This window comes from Teleopsis dalmanni, chromosome 2 (assembly GCF_002237135.1).
Source record: "Teleopsis dalmanni isolate 2A chromosome 2, ASM223713v2, whole genome shotgun sequence".
NCBI classification, from domain to species: Eukaryota; Metazoa; Arthropoda; class Insecta; order Diptera; family Diopsidae; genus Teleopsis; species Teleopsis dalmanni.
Genome location: NC_051847.1, coordinates 98,056,845 through 98,069,363, shown reverse-complemented (window position 1 = coordinate 98,069,363; position 12,519 = coordinate 98,056,845). Strand labels below are relative to the sequence as shown.

General features: G+C 28.1%; 1 protein-coding gene across 4 annotated transcripts; it reads left to right on the top strand.

Moving 5' to 3' along the window:
- Window positions 1-3,172: 3,172 nt before the first annotated feature.
- LOC119686314 (ras-specific guanine nucleotide-releasing factor RalGPS1) lies at window positions 3,173-12,118 on the top strand. 4 transcript variants are annotated; one of them, XM_038100866.1, is made up of 8 exons: window positions 3,173-3,210; window positions 6,992-7,138; window positions 7,204-7,640; window positions 7,737-8,061; window positions 8,138-8,589; window positions 8,646-8,849; window positions 9,078-9,179; window positions 11,215-12,118. In XM_038100866.1, the coding sequence occupies exons 2-8, from the start codon at window positions 7,079-7,081 to the stop codon at window positions 11,840-11,842; spliced, it is 2,208 nt and encodes a 735-aa protein (XP_037956794.1). In that variant the 5' UTR covers window positions 3,173-3,210; window positions 6,992-7,078; the 3' UTR covers window positions 11,843-12,118. The 4 variants fall into 4 exon arrangements, with proteins under 4 accessions (XP_037956794.1, XP_037956797.1, XP_037956796.1 ...); XM_038100868.1 differs by lacking the exon at window positions 3,173-3,210 and adding an exon at window positions 3,387-3,411; XM_038100867.1 differs by lacking the exon at window positions 3,173-3,210 and adding an exon at window positions 3,460-3,551.
- The last annotated feature ends 401 nt before the right edge of the window (window positions 12,119-12,519 follow it).

The following is a 12,519-nucleotide window of genomic DNA, read 5'->3' as shown; positions in this document are numbered from 1 at the left end:
CTCGTCACAAAGCAGTGTTATTCAGTAATATATGTTATGTCAACATTTCTGTCTTTTAGAAGCAAATTATTACAATTTCTGTGAGCCTATGCATAACATGCGTTTTCGTCATTGCCCAAAAGAGCCAATTTTCACGAATACATGACCCTTTACATAACATGGCCCTAAATAAAATTTTAATGGTTTAAACTACTTCTTCTGATGCCAGTTAGTTTCTTAAGCACTTTTACTCAACAGAGTTTGTGACCATTTGCACTGTAATAAGAGCTTCATAGAGTTTTGATAATAAGTTATTCAGATGAGTTTATAGAATAAGACTTTGAAGGCCACCATATCTTTCTGACGGAATATATATAGCATTTGATTTGAGAGAAAGCAATTCTGACTTAATGTGCGCTTCTACAGAATCGAACAATTTCAGCGTCCTGCCTTTGATATACTTCTGTACATTCGCTCAAGTTTTTGTGAATGTCTTCATTTCTGATGTATCATGAAACATTTAGCATTAAGTTATCTTAAAAGTCAGTTTCTTGACCTTATATTCTCTAACCAAGTGTATCTTTTGTCAAAACTTAGACCTAACTATTTTTTATTGTCATCCCCTTCTCTTTCCACATTATTATCATCCCTTCGATTTTGATTTTTATGTATTGTATGTTTTGATTTCTATGTATGTTAATTACATAGCATTCGTCTTTACAGCATTTACTATGATTCTCCACCTTCGAAAGTAACTCATTATCTTATTAATACGCAGCTCTAAATTGCTAGCAACAGAATTAGCATTTTTGTTAGCATGCATAATGCAGATATCGTTAGCAAAAAGCGAAATTGTGTTTACAGATTCCAAAGATAAATCTGCTATTGACAAATTTATAGGTCTCCAAGACACTAAAAGAGAGTACTGCATTAATGATGTCTATGTTTCTTTTTCAGACTCATATTATAAATTCCACCTAATCCCTCATTAAAGCGCTGATTTCTTCCTCAGTTGTTAAAGGTTAGCTTCCAACTTCCGTTATTAATAAAATTACAGTCGCCATTCTATTCATTTCCTCCTAATTTTGTTTATTTTCAACTGTTACAGGATTGAGCATAAATTGAATTTCTAATGATTTTGCAAAACCTTCTGCTTTTTCAAAATTGGAGATATAAAAGAATTTGTTTTCAATCGGAAGTACTTTCTTAATTTCCAGATTTCCAGACGGCAATGCCACCCGCCTCGATATAATTTAGTAAATCGCCCTATTTTTCCTTAAACGATTACGTTTTCAATTCTCTCAGCAATCTCAAAATGCAATAATGTGTGAACGAAAAAATTTTCCCTAAAAATATATCTTATATGAAAGTTTATTTTTATTTGCATATCTTATCAAAATCTTTATCAATAAACAAGTTTCATAATTATTAGGTAAATTAGATAAAGTGAAAGCAGGTACTAATACTGACAGTTGAGCAGCTTTAAATATATCATATAAAAAGATATTAATATTTTTGGGTTGGAATTTCTGTTTCGTTAATTGAAAATAAAACAAAACCATAAATTCAATTTGAAAAAGTATGTATTAGATATCATTTCAGCAAAACCAAATAAATGTGTAAACAGAATAATCAGATGACATTTGGACTATCGAAACTCCCTCATCAACAAAATACTACAGACACAAATTTATTATTGCAGTGTTTACTATTTTTAAGGAATTGAACATATATTTTTGTAAATAAACATACCAACTGTTATTTTTCAATCGGGATTGCTGTCTTATATGACGTGTAATTTGATTTAATATATATTTTTGAAAAATATAAATGCTTACTACCAGAATTACAAAAATGTTGAATTACTTTTAAAGTAATGTCATTTCCATGTCGTTTACACTGGCCGCATGTGACTCATTCAAACCAAATTAGTGATTTGAAAGTGTTTACATTCGTTGTAATTCATTTGTTCTCATTTCAAACAGCAGATTTGTCAACGTGCCTGTTGATTTGATTTTTGGCCTGTGTCCAAAAAATGTTGGATAAAGGTAAAACCTTACAATATAAACTGAAAACTTATTTTTAGCTTCGCTTAATCACTTTTTGGGAAGAAGTTCCATTAGGAGGTGCATCCTTTTCAAGGAAATGCAAACATCAAATATTTGTTTATTCTTTATTATATTTGTTTGTCAAAAACAGCTTTCTCAAACAATCAAAATGTCATAAAAATCTTTTATTTAGGGTGTGTTCAATGTATTCATTTGCATTTCGAACGTAACTGGAACTTATTTGTACAAAATCAGCAAATGGAACTCATTTGCGCATATGTGATATTGTATACGAAATCAGTCATTTGCTTCTCATTTGTGATTTCTGACCCAAATCAGTTATTTGAGGCCAGTGTAAATGTCATATAAATCTAGATTGAGTCCAATTTAATCAATCAAAAATGCTATGTCTGCTTGATAACCTCTTCAATTGAGCTTATTAATTGTAATAAATTTATTGTTATGATTTGAGTGTAACAACTATTGAATTTCTTTTAATTAAAATTCGTCAAAACAGTTTGTAATATGTATTATATAAACCGATTCAACATGAACGTTATATATTAATAAATATATAAGCGGTATTCAAGATGTCTGTGCGTCGTTGTATGTATAAAATTATTTGATTTTACAAAAACAGTTTCCTTTCTTATGATTCTGCACTTGATTTGCAAGACAATATTCAAAACCATATTTTCAATACCAATTATCTCTTGCTTTGTATTTATTTCACGTCAAACACTGTCGGACAATGTCAATATATTCTGCTTTTCACTTTTTCTCGGTATTGTTAAAATTATGCATATCGAATCTGAGTTATATTCTACAAGTTAATAAATACGAAAACAAAAATCAGCTGTTCTAAATATTTTCAAGACTCTTATGCACAAAATGTATTCACGATTATTTGAGTTTGCAATGATGCACATTCAACGTTGTACAGACATTCTGAATACCCCTATAATAGCAATAAAAGAATGGATATTGTCTGGCAAACTAGCTACATATTGATGCCAAGCAATGATTGCTGGTGTAAACATACGATATAGTAAATTTCAAAACTTTTGTCGCTTGCCACACTGTTTATAATACAACTCTGGTAGTATTTGGTGTTTGCTTCACATAAATTATAGAATTTAGTAATATAAATAGTTAGTTATTCTCGTGAAGTGTTGTTTTTATTGTAAGGATAAGTTAAATAAATTAAAATATTTAATAGATTAATAAATGTGTAATAATTATAAAAAATATTTAGATTAATTTATTGAGAATGTTTTTAATGACCAAAATTTAATTACATAAATTCTAGCTGTATTGGAATGCGTTGATTATAGTTTCTAATAAAAATCAATTGTATTTTTCTTGGTGAAGTATGAAATAAACGGTATATATTAAATTAATGCACTTAAATGATAATTCCATTCAAACGAAAATAATTTATCTAATACCGAAGAAAATTATTCAATTACAATAAAGTGACAGCAATAATCTAAATTTGTGTGGTGTAAAATTCTATTTTTATTGGTAATTTAATAATGTTGACTTAATAAGATACGAATTGTTTAACTATCGATTCAGTTTTATTTGTTCTTGTGAACAAATGTGTAATGTTATTTCCGATAATATTTTAATCATAATGTAGCGGATTAGAACAGAATACGCCTTTAAACAATTTTGCTCTGCTTGTGTTTGGTTTTTGATTACCCAAAAGAAGAAAGTAATTTATATATTATTTGACGCCTCACTTTAAAAATAGAAAGTGGTAAAAAAATGTAAACAAATCGACAATACATATTGTATCTTAAGTTTAATATTTGTTAAAGCGGTGATATATACCTTCACTTCGTTGAATGAGTTTAATGAGGTTAATGTTTCCTTATACGCGCAGAGTTCTTATTAATACGACACTACACAATAATAATTAATAAACTATGTAGAATTGCTTTATTTCTTTGTTAGACTTTAGTTTTCGGAATAAATTAATTGTGTTTTTGTAATGGTAATTGTTTATATTTATTATTTTTTTAATATTTTCAAAGCGTAGATGTTGTTGTTTAGAATAAAGAAAAAATAATTGTATTAGTTCATTTTTTATAAGATTAATGTGCTGAGATGAAGGTTAAATATTAATTGACATTTTAATGCCGCTTGTTACATACACACAAAAAATTAACTCGGAAAGATTCAATGTTTGTTGAACTTGAGGGACCGACGACAGTTATTGACCTTGTGCAATATTATTAAAAAAATTATATTTATAATATAATAGGGGCTTCTATAAAATTATTGTATAGGTCATAATATATTATAATATTCAAGTGATATAAAAAATTATTAGCCCATAAGACTACTATCCAGTTAAACGCCTTATGAAGAGAATTCGTCACTTCACGTTAAATTAGTTTCAAAATTTATTAATGTTCAGTTACAGAGTAACAATATTTTTATTTTTTTTTATTTTTAAGTATTAATTAAAATCAATTTCAACATCTTTGTATGTATTTTTTATAAAAACTTTATAAAAGTAAGCGACATGTAAATGATCGGATAACATTTTCACTGTTATCGATTTCTATGCTAATTTTTGTCAAGATCTACAATATTGTTTTGCTATTATTTGTTTATAATTATTTAATTAAACCCAACGCCAATATCATTTCCCTTTTTTATATATTTTTATATATATTATATATATTTATATATATTATATATATTTATATATATTATATATATTTATATATATTATATATTTTTATATATATTATATATATTTATATATATTATATATATTATATATTTTTATATATATTTTATTTCAAATTACTACTTCGTTTAAATCGTTTCTAAGATAAAACAGGAGATGGTTGCGAGCCAACAAGTTATGTCAATGAACAAATATTTAAAGATTTGGCATATGTTTGCACCTATATATTGCCTTTAATTTGGGTTAATTCAAATAAAAATCAAGCAAAATGTAATACTCAATCATTTAAGTCATATATGCATTATTTTAGACACTCCTTGAGCACATGGTATACAAGGTAAGCCTTTGTATACAGGCAGAATTTATATCAAATATAAATATAATAAGAGCTTTCTAGCTTCAACTATATATACTTGTATATCAGATTAGATTCCGGATATAATTTATATTTTGTTTAAGTTACATCTTATTTGTGTACTTCGTTTAATGTTAATATTATTTATCTTTAAACTAATTATTATTATTATTGACATGTTCAGAAATAGCACTTATGAATTTAGTCTAAACACAAGATATTTCCAATTACTACGATCGCGCGCTTTTGCTCTTAGCTCATTAAATGATTTGTTCGTTTCTTTACTAATGGTTCTTTTCCATATTGTCCTCGGCCGACCGTGAATTCTTCTTCCCTTCTTCAAATTTCGGTGTTTGACTTGCGAAGAGTATGCCCTAGCCATCCGTATTTCCTCTGAATTATTTTTTTGTCAAATGGCTCTTGGTTAGTTCGTGTCATGAGGCGTTCAGTGCTAATAATTCGTGGCCACCATATTCTTAAAATCTGTCGCAGACTTCGATTTACAAACGTTTACAACTTATTAGGGATAGCTGTAGTCACATACCAAGTCTCAGATCCTGTCTCAGATTTTTTAAAGGAAAATAAATACTGTTATTGATTGCTATTTAAATCACAATGGTATTAAAAAGACTTCTTTATAAATTATTTTCCATAAGTGGGATCCGATACTAGGGTGTTCTGCACATGGGCAAATATACATTGGTGGCTACAAATACAGTTAATCTATAAAATGGTTGTTTAAAATTCAGAATATTTATTGATTCACAAATATATAAGTAAACATTTATTTATTTCATATTTTTAAATTTATTACATGCTAATTATATGTTACGAAATATAAATTAAATATTTTAAATTAAAAAATGAACTAAAATTTGTTTTTTAAATAGTCAAACCTCGAGCACTGGCGAGTGTAGTATATATTTACTTTATAATCATTGTCTATTCTTTAATATTCTAAGGGTCATAGGGTTCAGAAAAGTTATGGTATAACATGTTACAACTGTCATTAATTTTGTATTTATTAATTAAAAACTAGTGTGTATATCTTAAACACTAGTGTGACAAAAAACTGAGAGCATAAAATTAAGAAAGAAAACATATTGAACATTTTCCAGATTATTTATAAATCAATTTTTTAATTGTTAATATTTCTCACTGTATTCGTAGTGTGTATACAATATAAGCTTATCGTTGTATTCATATCTGTTCTATTGTTTTTCCATTATTTGTGCATTAATGTAAACAACTTCCACGGCTTCCGTGAATTGTTTTTGTTTATTTGCTGAACTTGTATCTTTTAAAATGAATTGAAAACACAATTTCTTAAAAGTATATGAACATTAGGTCGGAGAGTAAAGAGAGCGAAAGTGACCGGAGTGATTAAAAGCAGCGCATAAATTTCGAATCATTTTCACAATCTATTGATTTGGTTTCAATACATTGTCGGAACTATATGCTATAATACTGATATATCAATTGCTGATTTAAGTAATATTTTATTATTTTAAAAAAAAGATCCAGCGATTTAATTTACTAGAACATGAAACATGTTTTCTAATTCCATTAAAGTCTGGGTGAAACACTGTTCATATAGTCACATTTGCTGTCGCCGCATAAATAATTGCCTATTCCATATACGTATATATAATAATATTATATAAATCAATAATTTAAAAATATTATGACATGAAATTTTGCATACATTTCCCAATCTATAGTCCATTCTTTTAAAAATATTAAAAAAATGTTTACTATATATTTTATTTGTAACTAATAAAAATTTTATTGTGGTGTTATATTTTGTACTAATCCATTTTTTACTTATATGGACTGTAATTAAACAGAAATTAATAAAAATAAAACAAAATAGTTTTAAACAAACTGCTTTTTGTTTCTTTGCAGGTACCAATTTTACTACAATAGTTCTTAAGAAAAATATATACAGCTGGTTGGTAGTGTGTGGAAGTGAAAAGAAATGTTACATCTGCTATGATGCGTTACTCAGATATTTCACGTGATTTACCTTCAGATAATTTAAGATATGTTGAGGTATGTTTGCAATTTGAATTGTTTTATCTGCTATTAATATTATGGTGTTATTCACATTACTATAGCTTGGTAATGAACTTATTTATAAAAATTTACGGGAAGAATCCCCAACGAATGACTCGCCCAATTATGAGTTCAGGGAATCATATAACAACCATCCAAACTTAAGCATCAATCAAAATCAGCGTCCTTTTACTGAAAACAAAACTAATGGTCACGATTCTGAATTGGAAGGATCAGGACTTCGAAACAATTGTGGTCACAATTCAAAACGCTATTCATGTAGAAGTAATGGCACAATTAATGGGGCTGCTACTATTTCGTACGTACGGCCACGCAAGGATAGTATTAAATCAGTTCAAAGTTGTCATCTTGACACTGATAGATTGACTTTCTCTGGAAGCAATACTATTAACATTAAAAATACAAGACGAAAAAATTCCATTGGATGCCTAAATACATTTTCCTCATCTCCAGAAACTTCGGAATATTATTATATAAGGTAAGCAAATTAATAGATCGTCAATTATATTTTGAAATATATATATATATTTTATTTATTTATTTTCATATTTTTATATAAAATTGAAAATTGAAGCAACACGTTACCAACGAATAAATCCCAAAGTTTACCAGCACATTCATCAATCAAGCGATTAGATTCCGTCACATTAAATGCTCTTCGTGTCTCAGCTGAAGAATTGGCTAATCAAATAACTTTACTCGACTTTCCAATATTTAGTGCAATACATCCGGATGAATTGACAAGCTGTGCATGGACTAAGAAGGAAAAGAATATAACCACTCCTAATATTGTTGCATTTACAAAAAGATTTAATCATACCAGTTTTTGGACAGTACAAGAAATATTAAGTGGTGATCAGCCAAAGCAAAGAGCTGAAATTTTGACACATTTCATAAAGGTAATGAAATTTAATAATTAATTAAAAATTTAGTTAAAGGCTACAAATTTTCTTTCAAATCTTTTCTCATCATTAGGTTGCAAAAAAATTACATGAGCTTAATAACTTGCATTCATTGTTTGCCATTGTATCAGCTTTACAAAGTGCTAGTATTTATCGTTTGAAAAAAACTTGGGCGTTAGTCTCAAAAAAAGATAAACAGCTATTTGAACGATTGAATGATATTTTTAATGATCAAAACAATTGGGAAAATTTACGGCGATATTTAGAAAGTCTGCGCTTACCATGCATACCTTACTTAGGTCTGTTTCTTACTGATTTAATATATATTGATTTGGCACATCCTTATAAGGGTGGCCTAGAACCAGAACAACGAAGACATAAGATGAACAACATTTTAAGAGTTATAACTAATTATCAACAATCCAATTATACTCATATTCGACCGACTGAAGAAACTCAAAAATATCTTACATCAATAAGGTACATTGAGGAATTACAAAATATATTTGAGGAGGATCAATATAAGTGAGAATATGTGACCGACCTTTAAATATAATAAGTAAAACAATTTTTCCTTTTAGAAAATCCTTAAAATTAGAACCAGCGTCACCATTGGGTCCCAGTTCTTCATCGTGCAGCTCAAAAGAATCATTTAGTGCGGATTCAATTACACCAGCACTGGCATGTTTAAATCTCTCGCCAGCTAAAACTATTGGATCAATGCGAATAGCAGGAAGCAATAAATTTAATCCTGGTCATCGTAAATGTCGAAGTTTAGGTACAAAGTAAGTCAAAAATTGTTTTTCAAAACGAAAAAATATTTATTTTGCAGCCTGAATGATATATGCCATTATTTTTTCTTTTAAAATGCCTTCTTCCGCAACTGCTTCTGTTCACGATAAAATTTCACCATTTAATCATTGGAAACAATATGATGTATTTAATAATTTTTTTGTAAATGGCACATTCTTTAAATATTTTTTATTTCTATTGCTCCTCATGTCATAATAAAGATTGCGTAGCACAAGTTTGCCACGGAATTTTTACAAAAAATGTCGGTGTTCAATTCAAATGATTGCGCCAGGCATCGGCACCATTTGTCGTTGCAAATGTCGGTGAGTTCGATTTTTTATGAAGAATAATTTATACGTTTTTTGTGTAATTCAGTTTAGCTTTTAAATATCAATATATTTTTATTTCAAATGGGGACTTGTAATATAGGTGGCGCTTCTTTATAAGAAGAATAATACATACAAACATTTGGTGTTTGTGGTTGTAATTTTAGTTCCATACTAGGATCTGCGAAGAAGTATATGAAAGAATCACAAGATTATACATTGGAATAGAATACAAAATGGTTTTGTATTTGGTAAGAGGTACAAGTACCACACCTGAAAGAGGAAAGTGTAAGAGAAGATATTGAACCTTGCTCAAGTTTAGATACAGGAAACTTGCCACCTCAATGAATCTATAAATGAATAGCTTTCAAGTGCGGGTTTGCAATTTTATAGGTTGTTGCTTGTAATTATTAATACTGATATAAATACCAAAAGAAAAAAGGCGATAACATACATAACTTACAAAGGACTATTTAATATTTTCCGCTTTACAAAATACTGCATATTCATAAGATCATGTGCAATTGGTTTGAAAAAGTCTGAACGTAGAAACAAGTAGTTCATTTGCTTAATTAAATGATTGAATAAATGAAATTAATCAACTTAAAGTCGGAAGTCAAAGTTTAACAATTGTTCGTTTAAATCTTAATAAATTTATACTTATCTAACATATACACTCATAAAAATTTCATAAATATGTAATACCATATAATACTTTGAAGTCTATCTCTTGAATCATACCATAACACATAAGTATAATTTAATTTTTTGAAATGGGTGTGAAATTTCTACGCATTAAAATAAAATTATATCTTTTATTTAAAGCACTGCATTTACAATAACGCAAAAAAAGTAGCTTCTGTTTAGAGGCGTGTAAAAAATCATTTTAAGCAGGAAAATTTATATAAAGACTAATTTGAAAAAATCCATCATATCTAGTGTAAAATAAGGGATCATGATTTTATAAAGAATGTGCAATAATTAGTCCGCACTACCCAGGTGAACTTATTTAGTTATAGCACACCTGAATAGATCATTGGTTGTAATCATTTGTTGCACTCATACTTTGGCATACATATTTACCACCGCACACTTAAAATTTCTTATAGATTTACCTATAAAATGTTGAAAATGTTATACTTTACATTTGGTAGTGTACGAATATATTTTCTATTTATCTATTTGTTAAAGCATGGTGAAAAGTGATGACCAACTGCCTTTCGAAATTGTTAATGTTTATCCAATTGATAAGAGTGCTAATTAGTAACTTCTTGTTTTCATGCCAACTTTATACATTATATAAAATGTTTTTACTATATATAGTTTATAATATATATAGTTTTCTTACTAGAGCTTCCTTTACTATCGTACAACGATTCGTTACCACACGCTAAACATCGATAAACATCAAATTTTTAAACGCAATCTGCTACGTTGATAAAGGGAATTTATTTTGGCAGTATCTATATTTCAAATTGTTCTTCAGACTTGTTATTCCATACATATTTTCACGGTGGAATACCGTAATCTATGCATTCACACAGATAGTATTTAGTTGTCATTGTCTTTAACTCTACAAGTTAAGTAATTTTGTCATCATATATATATATATATATATATATTATATATATATGATAAGTAATATCGAAAACCACAGTGTGAGACTTGAACCCACTAAAACCACCTCTTAGGAATGAATGGAGAAGATTTCCATAGCATTGAGGAAACTTCATTTCAGTAATCAGAGTAGAGAGATGTGAACATATAGGCTTAATATATGTAAAAATCTATATAAAACTTTTGTCAATAATTCTGCCTGATTATTTAATACAAGAAACAATAGAATTTGTTTATGAAGAAATGACATATGTAGAAATTATTTTTATTATAACATTAAAAACATAGGTTTGCACAAAAGTATACATTTTTTATATTAATAAAGTATATGTTATATATTTTAATTCATATTTATAAAATAATTTTCAATAATTTTGCCTCTAAAAAGTATGTATATATAAACTTTTATTTGCAGTATATTTGGTAAAGTTTCTCACAATCATGAAATTGCAAGTCATTTCACTTCTGCAATGGTTTATGCTGGTGTTAATGAAAGCGTTCAATCCAGACATCCGTTAGATGATTCTCTGTTGGAACAATACAATACGTATGACGGAACAGGAGAGAAATGTTGTAATAATATGTCGGCAGGTGTTTTATGTCCATATGATGCAAATAATATTGACTTAAAGCAGAGGTCGCCTTGTTGGCAAACGTTTTGCATTCAGGGATGTGTGCGTAGAAAAACAGTACAAAAAGAAGGACGGAAACCTGCGGTAGCATCGTGGCAACGATACTGGCTACAATTTTGGGCTAATTCTTTGGTATATTTTCCACCGAAATCATTTAAGGGTAGTTCTCGTATTGATTTTAAACGTGAACCATGTAAGGTTTGTCCTTTAGATGGTTGGTATGCGCACATCATTGATAATCCAAAACATAAAAATACCTTTGAATTGTACAACAGTGCAATTGGAACTGTTTATAAATTTAGGACCGATAGTCCACAGGCGACGCAAATGTGGACTAATGCAATATGTAAACTTGCATCTGAACGAAATGTACCGATTCCTATGACAACGAATCTTATGTCATTTGAGTAACAGAGCACGAGTAAATTGTAATGATTATGGCTGAATTCTCAACGTAAAAACTACATCAAACTATTAAAATATAACGAATATTTAACTTTTACATAAATTAGATACTAGTAAATAATATCGCATTATTTTTATAGTAGAGCATGATATTACATGTATAATAATTTTTAGTTCTATTTTCTAATCAATATTAATGCCTTTAAAATCTTATTGTTGTGCGTGGTATACTTAAATGTTTAAAATCCTGTAAACAGAAATTAATTTTTATTACAACACTTAAAAGCTGTTATGTTTTAAAAAAAATGTTTTTCCAAAGACTGACAATAAAATAAATTTATGAATGAATGATATTACAAAAATTACATTAACTCATAACTCATAACATTAAATAACATCGAGATCTGAATTTTCTTTTGAAAAAAAACAAAAACACTCGAATATGGTTTTAAGTATTTGATTTAATAATAAGTTTTTATAGAATATATAGATTTAAGTTTGTACATAGATCATCATTTTATATATGATCATTATAGCGAACTAGTAGTGCAACGCATTTAAAACGCTAACTGCTCATTTAACGAACATTTGAACAAATTTATTTTAGTTTTCTAAAATTTGATAAAATCACATATTTTTAATATTTAAAGCATGAAATAAATTAGATATAATTTGCAAATCTA

Coding starts and splice junctions, on each gene's coding strand:
- LOC119686314 (XM_038100866.1), top strand. CDS start 7,079: ATGATGCGTTACTCAGATATTTCACGTGATTTACCTTCAGATAATTTA. Junction 8,850..9,077: donor TGTCGAAGTTTAGGTACAAA/GTAAGTCAAAAA, acceptor GTCATAATAAAG/ATTGCGTAGCACAAGTTTGC. Junction 9,180..11,214: donor ATTTGTCGTTGCAAATGTCG/GTGAGTTCGATT, acceptor TTTTATTTGCAG/TATATTTGGTAAAGTTTCTC.